Genomic DNA, 17,185 nt, shown 5'->3' with positions numbered 1-17,185 from the left:
GTATTTAGTGCCCACAGATTCTATTGTTTTTTATAGCGCATGCTCACTGCGTGCTATTAATACCCCTAGCAACAGTTGCCATGCTGCTGACAATGATGTCATTAGCATAACTTTAAATGATGTCTGTTATGAGGCCCTGCTAAGAATGACTTTGTGATGTCATAGAGTCCATGACATCACCAACTGATCAGTTAATTCTCCGGTCAGTTAACACAGAATTCATTTGGACATTTTAACTCAGCTAAACAAAGATGAGTAACGAAAGCTCACAGCTCACTTTTTTGGGGAAAAACATGAAAAAAAGGTTCTCCAACAAAGTCCATCCTGGTCCAACAATCCCGGATTACAGGAAAAAAAACGTTCTCAGCAAACTTCTTTGGAAAGTGATTGAAAAATCTGCGGACGGACCAACTCTGCATCTTGTCAGAAACACTTTTGGAAGAACACCATGAGGTTTTGATCTTACTTTTGAGAGAAACAGGAGAATTAAATGTGGATGTTCTCTCAGAGGTCTCAGAAGAGCTGAGTGAACGGATTTTCCTCCGAGTCAGGAACGTCCTCCGGGTCAGGACCGGCCTCCGGGTCAGGACCGTCCTCCGAGTCAGGACAGTCCACCGAGTTAAGGCCTGCCTACAGGTCAGGACCATCCTCCCAGTCAGGACCGGCCTCCAGGTCAGGACCGGCCTCCGAGTGAGGACCGGCCTCCGAGTGAGGACAGTCCACCGAGTGAGGACAGTCCACCGAGTTACGGCCTGCCTACAGGTCAGGACTGTCCTCCGAGTCAGGACCGTCCTCCGAGTCAGGACCGGCCTCCGAGTCAGGACCGGCCTCCGGGTCAGGACTGTCCTCTGGGTCAGGACTGTCCTCCGAGTCAGGACCGTCCTCCGAGTCAGGACCGGCCTCCGAGTCAGGACCGGCCTCTGGGTCAGGACCGGCCTCTGGGTCAGGACTGGCCTCCGAGTGAGGACCGGCCTCCGAGTGAGGACATTCCACCGAGTTAAGGCCTGCCTACAGATCAGGACCGTCCTCCGAGTCAGGACCATCCTCCGAGTCAGGACCATCCTCCGAGTCAGGACTGGCCTCCGAGTGAGGACAGTCCACAGAGTCAAGGCCTGCCTACAGGTCAGGACTGTCCTCCGAGTCAGTACCGGCCTCCGAGTGAGGACAGTCCACCGAGTTAAGGCCTGCCTCCAGGTCAGGACCATCCTCCGAGTCAAGACCGGCCTCCGAGTCAGGACCGGCCTTCGAGTGAGTACAGTCCACCGAGCTAAGGCCTGCCTCCAGGTCAGGACCTGCCTCCGAGTCAGGACTTGCCTCCGGGTTAAGACCTGCCTCAAAGTCGGGACCTGCCTCAGAGTCAAGACTGGCCTCCTTAGCGTACTGTTGTCTGGGGGGGCGGACGGATGGGGGCTACAAACGAACAGTGTATTGCAAGAAGGGGGATGTGGTCTGACTGTACGCCAACACCCCTCCAGAAATCCTATTTAATTTATATAATTCTAAGTCATTTCCTCTATCAGTAATGTTGTGTCTATCAGAGGATTCCTCTGGTCATTATCTTTCACTAGAGCCTCATTGATGGCTGTATGTTGAAGCACTGAGGAGTTAGTCATTTGAATTTTGTATATTGGGTGTTGCCAAAGTGTGCCATTTGGAGATGCCAAATGGAAACTTGAACAACACCTGTACATCCTCATAAATAAACACAGGCTGGGGTGCAGAGGGGGTGGGGAGGTGAAGGGGGCTTGAGCCCCTGCCCGTTTTATCCTTGATGCCCCTAGTGCCCTTTTTAAGTTTTGTTTTTTACATTTTTTTTTTTCCATTATCATTTTTTATTTGTATGTCAGGGGGCCTGCTTACACCCCTCAGCAATAATATTTAGCTAAGTATAATAATTTAGCAAAAATAAACTAGTCTGGCTGCCCTCAGACTCTCGGAGCCTCCATCTTGTTCAGACACCTGGCCCATGGTGAGGACGAGGGGGACGGATCTGTGCCCTCTATCTATCAAATTATGGGCAAGAATATAAGTTAGAAAAACTTTTTCTGTTTATTTTTGTAATAGTCCTCGCAATAGCGGAAAAAAACCTGCCTTCGCCTCTAAACACAGAAACACTTCAGCTGCAGAGAAAACTTCTGACTTTAACTTAATCAGGCTGCTAAATGCCCCATTCGTTACAGGCAGTCTTAGTCGGTCTTACCGACAGATATAAAGAATGTCTGTCTTTATATCAGATATCCTGATATAAGACACGGTGTACTGCGACTGTCACCGCGAGTTGCGACGCAGCTCAAAGCCCCAGTACCACCGGTACCACCCGGGACCACCTGCTGACTGTTCGCTCTGCTTCTCCTTAAAGTTTCTACCAGGTGGGTTAAAGCCCCTTCTGATGGAATCTGGGCTGGAGGTGAGCAGCTGTTAATAGAAGTTATTGCAGAAATCATGTTCACATAGTGTATGTAAACATATGGTTTCAACCATACACAAACTTAAATTAAGTTCCTCAATTTGATCCAGGACAGAAAATAAATTGAGAAAATTGTTTGTTTCATGAGAAATGAAGGTAATAATGAAAAAGCATTTAAGCGGGTGAAAATGCATTATAAAAGAAAACTTCTGAATATTACATCTGGGAAAACAATGGGAATAATAAGCCCTCTGGTTGTTCGGTTTATTTTGTTGTCTTGCCCTCATGTTGGACTCATTTACCTCAATACACAATCCAAAGTGTAACCCCAATTAAACCAAGAAACCCTTATAAAAAGGAGCATGGAGTGTTTTCCCCTGAGTAAATTCAACATTTTCTCCTGTTAAGCTGACGGTATGAGTAATATAATGCTTATTTAATGCTTATTTCTATTGTATAACAGTGAAAATATGTTCTCTCACAAAACAACATTCATAGAATAAAAAAATTGTGTTATACAAATTTTTTATTAATTGTCAACCAGAGACTAAGCCAGAATGAATTAAAGAAAATGAAGAAAAGCAAGTTCTATATCTCCTAAAAATATTTTAAAAAAGTAAAAAATATAGAAAATCCTTAAATACTGAAGTGGGTGTTTTCTGCACAGCTGCTGCATAAAGCAGCTTTACCCATAAACTTTTATAACTTTCTTAAAAACCAAACATCCATGCTGACCAGGCAAGCATCTGGTTGTGAAAGGCTGTGGCAGGGGAGTTAAAAGTTAGCAAACCTGATTTGCATATATAGTAACAGGGCCGCGGCACAAGAGATAATGATTTTTCTTCACGGGTCCTTTTTGCTCCTGGGTTGCAGCAAGAGCTGCATTGTCTGCTTTACCATTCAGAAATGAACAACTGGCTCTGCCACGCTCATGCTCTAATCTGAATTCACTCCGATGTGATTGATGAGAAGCGCAAAAGTCGAATCTGCAGCTACAAGCGTTCACGTCTTTATTAGCATAAGGTTTGTAAAATGAAAAACATCCATGTATCATTAAACTTGACACCGAACTGTTGTACTTGTGACATAAAGCTAATAAAAAATAAATAAAAAAATTCTCTTTGAGATTTACGATGGGAGAAGAAAAGGTGTGTATTTTTATTTGGCATATGTAGGTATCTGGTCTCAGCTATATTCAGATATATTGTTTTTGTGGATCAAGTGTCTTTCAAGGTTTCTACAATTTTCTCTTTAACATATAGAATAGTAAATGGCTTTGCACTGCTCTGTTTATGGGGCTGAAATTCCCAACATCCCCAGGTATGTGAGAGCTTTTTTTTCATGCACCAACATTAGGGAATCACTCCAAGGGGCACACATGTAAAAATAATATATACCACATATATGACCAACTACCACACCAGTACTGTTGTGTAAAGTATTGTTGCCAGCACCATCTGATACACATGGTGTGCTCGCTGATTTAAAAAAAAAGATTAGATCTTTTAATTTTAGACCAGCTGGTTCCTGGTCAGGTCTTGCTGAGATGAAATTTGGCCAACGTCATAACAATGACATTACAGATGCCCATTTCTTGGTGTGTCTGTAATGTTTGCATAATTTCTAATGTTATATAGAAGAAGCTGATTTCAGTGTAACATACATCAGAGTGCACTATTTATATCAGTTTATTCATGCTTCTAATCATATGTCAAATCTTTACGAAATAAGGCCAAAATTGCAGGAGCATAAACTGGGACTGACTGAAGAGCTGCTTGAAAGCAAATTGAGTCTCTGTTTGCTGAGCTCAGCCAAATGATCTGGCTGACTGAGAAGGACAGGCATCTCGATCATTAGCGAGTGTCTCTGGAAGCATGCTTTGCCATAGTAATACACATTCCACCCAGAAACAGGCTCTGGAAGTGAAAACCTCATCAGTTCTGCTGTTGCAGGTGGTGGCAGTGACAACTTTCTGACAACTTTCGACAAGATGTTTTCAAACTAATGAAATGCAAATTGTTCTTTACATGACATTTTTATGAAGGAATGAGATTTGCTCGTGATCATTCTGGGTCTGTGTGTCTTTGTTTCACAGAATAGAGTCGCTGATTTAATGCTCTTGAGTAACTTGTATTGCATCTCATGACAGCTTTTGAGTGGTAGGATTCAACACACTCCATTGTTCTCCATGTTGTCTTGTCCTACATGCGGCCTTGCCTTAGCAATGAGCAACAGGACGTAGAAGTAATCTGGCCACGCTGCTGTTCCTCTGGATTTCATGTAGCTATGACACACTAGAAGAAATGCAAAGCATATTTTAAAAATGCAGCTTAGCAGTTTGTTTCAACAATGATGTTGCTTGTATAGTCCCTAATGACCCGGAGCTTGTTAGCAGATGGCAGCATGAGCTACTTTGTTGTTCCAGGTTTTACAGGACTGGTAACAGGTGCTTAGACTTTACATGACACAGCAGTGAACCAGAAGGGATGAGCAATGCATGAGGAAATAATGCAGGCATGGCCACATTTTTTGGCAGTAACTAAAATGTATTTATTATTTTATTCATTTATTTATTTTGATTCATTTTATTATTTCACTCTTTGATTAGTATTGCGTACATATCTGTTCGAAAACACATATTCAACATTTTATTAGTATCTCATTTAGGAAAGTAAAATACATATTTTTAAGTCCCAGTGTAGATCTAAGGGAAAAGTGTAAGGAAAAGTGCCCCACAAATAAAAATTTGTTTTGTATTGCCTTCATTCAGATTTATAAAAAAAATTTTAAATTGCTCCAAACATTTTTAGCATCTGCCTTGACAATCAGGAAAAGAATGATACATTTTAAATGTGAATTTCATTTTATTTTTCATGATCATAAGGAACATGTGAATATTAGACGGCTTCATGAGAAAAGGTGAGGCTGCTCTGCCTGTGTACTGTCCAACTCCCGCCTTTATGCCTAAGCTTGGTGTGTCTGTGTCTCGTTAAAACGTATGGCTTCCTTTTTCTCCTGTGTGAACACCGACTCTGTCCACCCAGACAGATCTGGATGCTAAAGTTCCACAGACAACCTCTGCAGAGCCATTTCGCAATAAACAGCAAAGAGGTTTCCTCTCCACTGATGCTTTGGCGCAGAAAGGGAGCTGTTGTCTGTATGACAGCTCTCCCAGAACTGATACCCAAGTGGCTAATATATCTGTGCAGAAATCCATTCCTTTTCCAGCAGGCAGCAGCTGATCACATCTCTTGCTCTCCAAGCTGAGCCATCTGTCTGAAGAGCGATATTTTTTATTTATTTATTTTATGGTTTTGTCTTTGTCGATTCAATTGGAGTTATAAGTCAATATGACATATGGGGTTTTCTTGCAATAAATAAAGAAAACTCCGGTCTACTTTGAAAGATCAACACTTTCATTAGGTTATGTTGCATTATATAATCAACTCTTAAACATCGTGGTCACCGGACTGCAAGTGAACAGAGAAACATGTTACTCCATTTGCACTGAGCACAGCTTGTTTAAACATTTGGAGGCAGCTCTTTTGGCAAATAACATTGATTTCCCCCCCAAATCGAATTAGTGGACTCAGCAGTGTTGATGGAAAACAAGGCATTACAAAGATTGGCTGCCATTGTTTCAATACTAATTGCCTGTGGTGTCATTTGTTTCCAAAACAGGCTGTTTTTTTTCTTCCATGTTCACCTTTTGCACACAGGGCTTTAAACTAAAGGACGGTTTAGAAGTAATGTACTCTGAAATTTGTAATGATCGTTTCAATCTCATTTGAAATTCTACAACTTAATGTCCCACTCTTTTCCACTTAGCTTTGTTTCAAAATCCATTTTGAAAAAAAAAAAGAAAACAAGTAATCTAGCTTTTAAAAAAAGTATTTGTTACAATAAATCAAATTAAGCTTATCCAAGTAAAGATGTTAAGTTTATTAAGTTGCAATGTTAAACAAATGTAAATAAATCAAGTTTGATGAGCATAATTCAATTACATGCAATAAATTAACTCAGTTTTTTTTTATTTTTTTTAATGGAGTTCATTTCTGTTGTTTTTTTTTTTTTTCTCAGGTTATTAATGGTTTACATTACTAACCTGAATGATAGAAAACTTCATACCTGATGGGTAAAGTTAGATTTTATTTAAGGCAACAACAGTTGTCCAAAAAGTTTCAGTCTTGTTCTTATCTGGCAGAGTGCTGTCTTCCATTTATTTGCTGTCCCTCTAACATTGTGGACTTCTTATCGAGTTCATTCATCAGTGACTGTCTTCTTGGTTTTCCTCTACATAGATTTGTTGCGGTCACAACTATTAGTGACCCGTGAACTATGACTATCTCTTGGTTGGTTTGCAGTTGTGTCCTCTTTGTTTTGTTTTTTTTCATTTTTCAGATGGCGAACTCTGAAGTGCTCTCAGAGACATTTATAACTTGAGATGTTGTTTTATAATCTAATGTAACCTTTCTATAAACATCTCCACAACTGCATGTCTGAGATATAGTCAATAATAAACCTTGACTGACAATATATATGTAGTTAGAAATGTAAGCCTTCAGATAGACATTGCATATTACATTACATTGTACGGATACAACATTGTCACTGACATTTCAATATAAATATTTATGTACATCAGCCTGGCATTTTCTGTCTGTGTGAGCAACGTGAGCCTGGGCTGTAAAATTAATATTCAACAGTCATCTGCTGTGAAAGTTTGCCAATGACGACGCTGTCACACAGGACATCTACTAAATCAGCTTGACGGGATGCAGACATCTAATAAACTTCTCAACCTTGGGACGCCTTCATCTAAATCAAATGCAGACATTTATTTAACGTCTTCTGAACATCCGTTTGCCGAGGCGGTGACTTCCCTTTGTTTCCAGGTGTGGACGAGGCTCCGTGATGGATGCAGGCTTACACGTCGTTCTCTCTCCGGCAGAATTCCAACAGAGACTCCACAGTTCATTTCTCCCCTTTCTTTGCCTCTGTTTGATTAATGACACCGCCCCTCAAGTGGCTGTTGTAATAAAGTCAAATGAGGTCCCGAATGGCTGAGGCTTTGTGGAATCAGCAGTGGGTAATTGAGGAGGTGGTAGTCTCAGGTGGCTTTGTGTCCTTATAGCAATAAAGTAGCACTTCTCTTTCTTTTTTTTCCCCCTCCCCTTTGGCAGAGTTGGCAAAGATGGTAATTGTGTTAGAGAGTTTGTGCTTCATTGCGCATCGCTGTTTGTTTGAACGCACTGTTTTAAAGGTTACTGGGGCGACCATGCGGAAGAAGCATCTCTGGTTCCTGGACACATGAAAGCATGCTCAGATTGTCTCCTGAATAATGCAGAGAAGTTATCACTGAAACTGTGTAAATCCACAGTATCTTCTTTAAACAGTTGCCACGTCTCTTTTGTGAAAGAAGCGAGTTCTTCCTCCTCTGGTAAATTTTGTCAGAGGAAAATTGCAGAAAAAAAAAATCCACTTTACACTTGTAATCCTTCTTCTCACTTGGCAATATTGGATTGTCTGTGATTTTTAGATAGTCTATTTGGAAAGTTAATAGGCAATAGATGTTGCAGAGCACTCCTCTTCCTCTGGGAAAATAGCTCTGATTCAAATTCAGTCCATTCTGCAAAACACAAACCAAGCCAGATTGAAGGAAGTGACTCATGAATTTTGTCATTTCTGACATGATGAACTTGGACTTTATTATTGTTTGTTGTGAGTGCTGGATTACTGGAGCAGGTTGCCTCTGTTTTTTTATATGATGAAATGTTCAACTTTTTAATAGCTGGATTTCGCACCGGTAAGTGTGGAAGACGGTGAAACTTTGTGCTACATGCACAATCTAAACCATTTTTAAATTCCCAGTAGAAGTGTAGCCAGTGTTGCTCGGAGTTTGTTGTTATTAAAAACAACACACATATAAAATGGTTGAAGGTGTTGTTTAGGAAGTTTGGGATAAGACCATGATGGCATTTAGCAATACAAACATGTCTGAATCATTTAGTAGCTGTTTGAACATAAATAATTCAGTGTACAAGTTGCACCTAAATGCATAGTGGAGTTGAAACACAAGAAGCTAACCAGAAACACCCTCAGACAGACTCTTGACACAATGTTTTAGACACAGTATTATCCGGTCTGTTGTTATGAAGACTCCCACAGTGGAAAAAGAACATGCTACATACCTCTTCATTGTTAACCATTGCTGGAATAAGCCCTTGATGTAAAGTTGTCTGACAGATCATAATAGTCCCAAATAGCAGACTTTAGTCCTCACACTCAGTATTTCTTTTCCAACATGCACAACAGAACAAAGACATCCTCACATAACCACTCTGCATGTGTACAAATTTAAAAACACTGCTGTATTTGTTATGTGTTCTTGCATGCCGAATTGCAAGGTGAAATATTTCAGTAAGAATAGATTAGGGTTGTAAATCTAGTGTGCAGCAGATACAGTATGCACCTCAATACATTGCAAACGATCCGATTGATCTACCATGTGTAGATGGTAAAAACATGATACCGGACTTGATTCACAACTTTATCACCATTTAGTCTAATTTAATAATTTTAGCGTAATCAAAGTGCGGCTAGATGAAGTAAAAAAATAAATTCAGCTATCCAGCTGAATAAGTCCCAATTCATTGAACAATTTCTTTTAACAACTAGGCTTAGTCTAGTCTGAGCTTTTTAATAACCTAAATTACAAGAGACTAAAGCAATAATAGTGCAACATTACAATAATCTGATGGGCTGGAAATATGCTCAGCACTCATTCAGTGACAAAGCAGTTATCAGCAAAATTCATTTTCTATGTCATGAAATATCTAAAATTATAGCTCCAAAAGTTCCCCCTTATAATTTCTAGCTTTCTAAATTCATAATCATTCAATGATTACAAGAAAACAATACCACTACCATTTTAAAGAAACTGTATATGACAGCAAGCCAGTTTAAAAATGTGTTTTTGTTTTAAAGAAACACACCAAGACACAAAGGAGATACTGAAAGCTCTGTCTGCTGTAAAGCTGACAGGGCTTTAACTGAGCTGAGATGTTAGGACGGAAATAATGCAAAAAAAAAAAAGAAAAGTTGGAATATTTTGCTCACGGATTTGGTCGCTCTTTTCAGTTGGCAGCAGGTGAAGCTGAAGCGCTGGTGGATCAAAATAGCCTCAGCATGCTCCATCATGAGTGTGTTATAAGACTGATTATGCTGATTTATAGTTAGCTGCCTCTGCCGTCTTTAAATTGTTTTTTGTTTTTGCTTGTGCGACATCTGCATATGCACAGACAATTAGCAGGGCTAGTTGTCTGATTTCTAGCAATACATCAACAATAACATAAACAATAATACTTGAGTGGATCATGTTTTTAAGTCAAAGTTTAGTGGACCTGGTTCATAAATGGGAATTAAGCTACATGATGTGAAAACTAATGTGTCTTAGATTTAATGATTTTTTTTTTCTTTCTCTTAGCTGCCCCACCAAATGTACTCACAACTTGCACATGCATTTTAATGGGAACAAGATGAAAAGGTTAATCGTTACATCTCTGGAAGGCATATACTATTTCACCACTAATTCTGCGTTAGATGTGGTATTATTATTATTAATGTCCCGCAGTCAATAAAATAATGTTAGATCTTAACCTTTGCTGCCAGTTTGGTAATTTTTTTTACATGGCACATGTGGTTGCAATGACATTGTGTCTGTGTTAAAACAAAGTCAGCAACAACTGATGTTTCCTTTTAGAGAAAGTTTCACAGTAGAATAGTTCAATAGCAACTAAGATTAGGTGCATATTTAGATTAACACAAGAAAGCACTGATTAGCTTTTTAACTATCAACTCTTATCAACTCTGTTCTGGGTAACAGGAAGAGCCACTTTTGTCAGGAGATAAGGGTGAGCCTATGGAGACTGATAACCAATCAAAATATTTTGATTCCCTTTATTACAAACAGACCAAATGCTAAAAAAAAAATAAAAATAAAAGAAGCAACGATATGTTAACAAACCATTAATAATGGAATCTGAAAATGTTGGGAACTCGTGCATCAGACTTTTACTGACAAAGAAAAGTAAAAACATACATACTAGTTTTAAAGTGCTTAAGCATCTAGAAATTGTGACTTTATTGTTGTCATAGTAAACAAACAACAATAACAACAACAACAAATATATGAAAAGAAAATTCAAGCCAAAGGTGTGAAGTGTTGATTTTGGGCTTTATAGAGTACATCTCTATCAGCCACCAAACAACAATAATTTACCTTTTTAATTAAAACAGGAGAAATAAAGAGAGTATTGATGTTATCGAAGGGATCAAGTGACCACACATAAAGAAATGTAGTGGTGGTAAAAGCTTTCATTGACGGTTGAAATGTTTGTTCTAGCAAGACTTGAAGGTCCACTCCCTTGATCTGCACAAAACCTTTCTAATGTTTTGCTTTGGATGCCCTGCACAGGCAACAGGACAATGAACTGTGCAAAATGTCCACTGTTGAGGTTTCACTCATCAGGCTGTACAGTGAGAATGTGACCTGACAGTGTTCAGACCTGTGTGTGATCCTGAAACGATCTGATGATGGAAGACAAGACGAGTAAGATGTGTTTTAACCTTGTCAAGACACTCTTGAACTAACTTTGACAAAGTCTCATTGTCTCTGGTTACTCATTCTTCTGTAAAAATTCATGTCTGTATTTCGCCTTGAGCAAGATTGAAAGCAATATCATATGCAGGGCTCCGCTTTTGGTAATAAGTAACCTATTTCTTACTTCTCCTTTAACCTTAAGTGCTCTGTATCTTTCACTTTCTGGAACTGTGCTGAAATTGTTCTGCTTCAAATAGTCCTCAATAATCCCAGTATTGAGAGAAAATTGCATAAGTTAAAGTGTTTTTCCTTCTTCATTGAGATAGCACCATTTGGAGTCATTGTCAATTAAACAAGTCAGTGGAGACTAAGTGCAGGCTAATTCAGCCATCAACAAAATGTCACTTTGATCGTGTTTTTATCTTGCCGTCTTCTAATCTAAAACATATACTGATGAGCATTTGGTCAATTTCAACGATATTTAATTGTCATGATTTTCATTAGGACCCCTTATGAGAGCTCACTGAATACTTCTTCTTCTTCTGCCTCATCATGTTCAGTACAGGTCAGCTGTTTGTGACCTGAAGAGAAGCACAAAACATCACCTCATTAGCCTTATTCCTCCTGTTAGAAAAACAGACATGTAGATTGTGAGGAATTTGGTAAACTTGCTGATGAAAGCTTAGTGCAGATTTCAAAAGAACCAACTGCACTCTGAGCACTGCTCGCTTCATTTTTTTTCAATATACCCCCGGTTCCCATTTTGACCTAAATCTTTTTATTCTTATATAAATAGTATTAATATTACACATTTTTCATGTTTTTGTTATGGTGAGGTTCCTCACTTTTTTCAATATAGTTCATTATTTTTCCTCTCCACATTTGCACCAAAATTCCTAAGAGTATTTCCTATTAATTCAATTTTAAATGTACACTAGCTTGGATGTTCAGACAAAATCTATTATGCAGCATTGGGGCGGGGGGTGGCAGAACAATGCATAAATAAGTCAGCTATAGCATCTGTCTCCTGATGGTTCTCTGTGTGATGTGAGGAGAAATTGAAAGCCTTTAGGGAGTGGAAAAGATGTCAGGCCTTGCAATGAAGCTGTCTTTAGTTTGGAGGCATCCTCTTTCATCCATACACCCCCTCTGGAGGGAATAAGCAACAGATGTTTGTCTATAAGGTTGCTGTCAAGCTATTCTGTTTCATCGCTATCTACGCTCGATTCACACAGGTCTTTATTGGTAGGCAGCCACTGTAACGCAACAACGTGACACAGGAGCGTAAACAGCTTTCAGTTCGTTTTAATTTGTAGATTTATTATTACTGATCATATCTGCACTAACGTTGCGACTAAAAGAAAAGTGAATCCTGATGAGAGAGATATTGTTTCCACTCTACTGACTGCAGTCAGTGCTGGTCCCTCACAGAAACACCATTAGATGAATCACCTCTCTCCTTCAGAATGACCATTGTTCCTGAGTTGTAAATGAACACGAAGCCATCTACTGCAAGCTAATTAGTGCCTGAAAACCAGAAAAGTTCAGCTGGAAGTGATGATGGCAACCCACTGATAGGGTGAGAAGTCTGTTTCCTGCTGGTGGGCTGAGTAGTGTTATTGATGTGATCTTTACAGGCGATGTGCATGTCCTGATAATCTAGGCAATGGCTGGCAGGATGTGAAGCTTCACAGGTTCAAATATGCATGCCCCCATCATGATAAAGTTTGCTTAAATGTCTCTTGGCGAGTTGCAGAGAAATTAAATGGATTTCTGACCAACTAGAAGCTTCTGACACAATTCTGGGTTAAAAATGTGACGGCTTTCCTTTTAGGACACATTTGACTTTTATGACTCAGCTTTTAAGGAAAATCAATACATTTTTCTGGAGATTGACATTCATAATGTCAACCTGCTTTATCTGTTCGAAAGACATGCTCAGGAACAACCTACAAAAAAAAAACATACCTCAATGATAAATAAGCAATCATCCGATTGGTGCTTATTGAACAGAAAAAAAACAAAAAACTTTTTGACTATTTGTACTGCAGACACACAGTGAATAGTTCAAACAAATCCTTAAAATCCCCCAAATATTTACATTTTTACAAATGGTGAGTGTTTGCAGTTAAACCCAAAACTATTCATGATCCACACAAACATAGGTTAATTTTGATGTTTTTTCTGAATGGATTTGTGATTATATTTAGGGGTTGCCCAGCCAAAGTCCCATCTTTAGTCTGACATAATCTGTGGAGTGAGTTGAGGATTAATGGTAGGGAGACCTCGTTCTTCTTGAATCATTGACTTTGATCAGTAAATTTATCATCACCACAGTTAAATCCGTGCTTTTGGAAACTCGCAAAGAACTGGTTCGCAATTCTGATTGGCGTGAAGCTCAAAAAGATGTTTTCTTTGATTATTCAAAAGGGTAGGTTTAATTCTTGATATGGTCATTTTTATTATATTTCTTTTTAAATTTCATTTAAAAATAAATTGTCAAAACACGTTTCTTTTCAAAGTGAATACCACTTTTACATTGTTTTATTCTTTTTTTGAGAGAGAGAATTTTGTATCAATTTCTGTCATAAAGAAAAGTAGCTGAATGAACATGAATCTGTCAGTACTATGTCAGTAAGTATTTCAATGTCTCATCTAAGGCACTGGGTGTAAATTACACATTCAATTTTTTTTTTCTTGAGTGAGAAATGTTATGAGAATGCATTTAGCTCTAAATATGTAAATTGAAAAAGTTTCATAGTCAGGATTCCAGAACATCCATTATTCCTGGGCTTGTAGTTCAAACAAATAACATATTATTTTCTTTTAAAGACTCTTGCTTATAATCTCCTTCTGCATCTAGAATAAAACAGCAAACGATTTTATCAGACCACCTAAAGCAGTGCTTTTTTATCAAATGCAACTGGGTCTATTGGCTCTACGTTTTGAAATAGCACAGTCGCACTGTAATTTATTCACTGTTGTCAGTATTATTATATCCTTGTATTCTAAAAAAAAAACAACTTTATTTTCTTTCCTGATACAACAAACTGAAAGATAACCCTGTAATGTAGTTAGCTAAATCTTTATCGTGTCTCTAGACTTTAAACGGCCTTTAAAATCTTTAATTCTTTCCTCAACTCTCTTCCTTTCACCCTCAGATCACACTTCTCATTTTTCTGTCTTGATCTATTGAATATTGATCAAGGTCTGTCAGCTGAATCAATGAAGAGCCATTGTTTGGCAGAGTGCTCCCGGATTGCTCACAGTTCACCTTCTGTCTCAAGAGGCCTGAACGTGTATTTGACCTTACACACACAGGCTTTTGTGTTTGAAAGTGCTGTGCTGCCGTTTAACTGCTGCACCAGCAGAAAGTTGTCAGGAAAATATTCAAACACTTGTTCATAATAAACTTTGGGTATTCAATGCAGAACTTGAAAACAATGTTTATTCCTAATCATTCTTCACAATTTATTTAAAATCACTTTTATATCTTTACATCAGTCTAATTTAAAAAATCGCACATAAAAATCTGTAGCTATGTTTGCATGTCCTTTCATCTAGACTGGAGCATGTCTGAGAGATGCACTAAATAAGTATCTTTTCAGAGAAAACTGTGGAAGAAACAATGTGCAGTTTGCATGTGGGGCCCATCCTTGCAGTTCCCTGATGTTCTTTTCTTAGCTTCTCATAACCATTATAAATAAATTTAACAGTTTTTCTCAGAGCATCTTCGTGCATTGGCTCAGGTCTGTGACTCCCTGAAGGCTTCTCTAAATGCAGGTTCTCATTACGGAGTAAAAATAGAGTATTCATGCTTGTATGTGTGAATAGTGAGTTTAGTTTCTTGGCTCGTCTTGAGTCTTCACATAAGAGATATCCTCTGGTTTTGCTTATATGTGCCATGCAGCATCTATTAGTGCACTTCCTTCCTGTTTTTCTATCGTGGACATTCAAAAACATTCAGAGTGTGCCCTGCTGGTCTTTGTTATTTCTAATATAGTAACAAATTCCTCCTTTACTTTGTGTTGTTCCAGCTTCATTCAAAAATAGTTTTCAGCTTTTTCAAATGGGCTTTTGCTTGATTACTATTTCAAACATGCAGCCGTGTGTTTTGTGGCACCTTCCCAAGGACTCTACATATTATTTTAATCAAAATAATTAAGTGTGCAGATTACAAAGCAAGTCTTTGAAGATAAATATCTTTAGAAAAACAGCTTTGACTACTTTTTTCTTTTAGAAAAGGCAAATAAGAAGGGCACCATACAACAAGGGATATATTATTGTTTATTACCAGGCAAAACTATACAACGTACTGCCAAAACATTTACACACCTTATCGCATTTTGTCGCAGTTACACCACAACACAGAGTAGAACCTAATTTTGAAGTTGAAGGAAACTGATTTCTAAAATATTTGACGAAAAAGTTGTGTGGTGCCATAGTCAGCTGCAGCTTATTGTTTTAATTGTGACGCAGCTCATTCTGAAATGGGATCAAAATAGGCAGAACTAACCAGGTGAAATGCCATTAAGTGATTTTGTGCAAAAAATTTTAAGGAGCATGTTTTGTAAAGCCCACAGACCTATTCTAACTTGTTTAAGGAAGCTTAATAGGTTCCCTTTAAAAATCTATTTCTTTGAAAAAGATATTGATAGGGTGACATGCAGGCTGAGAAAATAAATTTGCAGAGTGTTTGAATCTGTTGCTGACCGGGTGCCAAGGGTCTGAGATGGTGTGCATGACAACTTTGGGTGGAAAAAAAAGAAGAAAAAAAAAAGAAACGCTCACAGTTTCATGCATCCATCACTTGTGTGAACAGCTCTGGTTTTTCTCACCTGAGGATCGATTGGAGTCTTTCAGTGTGTGAATCAAAGGTCTCCATCTTCTGCTCAAAAACACTCAAACCTGGTAGAGGAGCCAAAAACAATTTTTTACACAACTGGAAAACACTCTATTCGGGCCTCTGACCTTAGCGTGTCGAGTTAAAATCCCAGAGCGTCAAAACCATCACTCTTTCAAACATGCAGCTGTCATGGAGATCTGCCTTGTTGAAGCTTCAGTTCCCCCTCTTGTTTCTGATGGAGCAAACAAAATCAGTTTTCACTTTTCCTCACTTTCCCCTCTTTATCTCTTCCCGTACATACATGGCTCGATAGTCGCAATAAAACAGTTTGGGGTAAAACTGTGAAGTATGAATGGGTACAATAGGGTTTTTATGCACATGTAATGAGCTTATTTGTTTGAAGTGCATTTCTGAGTTTTATCCTCAGGACAAAATAATCCAACTAATGTTTCAAAACACATAAAAATGTCATATTTGGACATTTTTAATATAGTGATGACTGATGCACCAATAGACAAGATATGCTGGTTATCAGTTAAGATTCAAAGTCTGTAAATATTTAAATAAAAACAGTTTTCTAAATGTTTCTATTAGGTCACATGAAACCTTTCAAAGCACTTCATTTTTAACGGTATATTACATTCTGCTGGATTTTACTGTAACGTCAGTAGAATTAAGATACAGTTAGTATAAGTAATTAATGTAATACTCCGCATTAATCCTCTAAGAACAAATCCTGCAGAGGAGATTCTTTTTTTCTGTAATTTGGATTAAGATTTCCCATAATTTTTTTTTCCTCACAGAGGGATTCTTGGGAAGAAATGTGGCACAATCATCCTGACGGCAGAAGAGCTCAGCAACTGTCGAGTGAGTAAATTGTGATAATCTCCCAAATATACATGTTAACAAGAAAATATTGCTTGTACGTGTACATCTCCTAACGTCGGGACAAGAAACGCCATCACCGGCTTTTTCCTGTACAGTTTAAGTCATACAGCAGCTCTTTCCTCACTCACCATGCAGTGACCTGCTGTGTAATGAAATTGTGCAGAAACATCACCCAGAGCCCCCTATCAACTTCACATGTGTGCCATTTTCTCAGGTGGGCTCCTGCGAATGCCACACTGAACTCCTCTCACACCAGATCGGGATAGGAAAGTGAGCAAAATCATGTCGATTACATTGAACCAAAAGCAACATTAAAAATGTAGAGGAGTGAGAAAACGAATGAGCACAACAAAAGGAGAAAGCTGGAACAGAAGGAGCATGTGGATGAGAAAAGGTGGAAAATTAAAATGGGCTTAGAGAGATACAGTAACACGAAAAGGAA

At 38.6% G+C, this 17,185-nt stretch overlaps 1 protein-coding gene across 3 annotated transcripts in view; it reads left to right on the top strand.

Annotated features, from left to right (window-relative positions):
- cpne5b (copine Vb) overlaps positions 1-17,185 on the top strand; it is a 134,506-nt gene that overhangs the window by 74,319 nt on the left and 43,002 nt on the right. For all 3 annotated transcript variants that reach the window (XM_008409300.3, XM_017304842.2, XM_008409302.3), the window contains one exon: positions 16,659-16,722. In XM_008409300.3, the coding sequence (XP_008407522.1) occupies positions 16,659-16,722 (64 nt within the window). The remainder of the gene's footprint in view (positions 1-16,658; positions 16,723-17,185) is intronic.

The sequence above is a fragment of the Poecilia reticulata genome, chromosome 5 (assembly GCF_904066995.2).
Source record: "Poecilia reticulata chromosome 5, P_reticulata-male-v2, whole genome shotgun sequence".
Classification (NCBI taxonomy): domain Eukaryota; kingdom Metazoa; phylum Chordata; class Actinopteri; order Cyprinodontiformes; family Poeciliidae; genus Poecilia; species Poecilia reticulata.
This window is presented reverse-complemented; position numbering and strand designations above follow the sequence as displayed.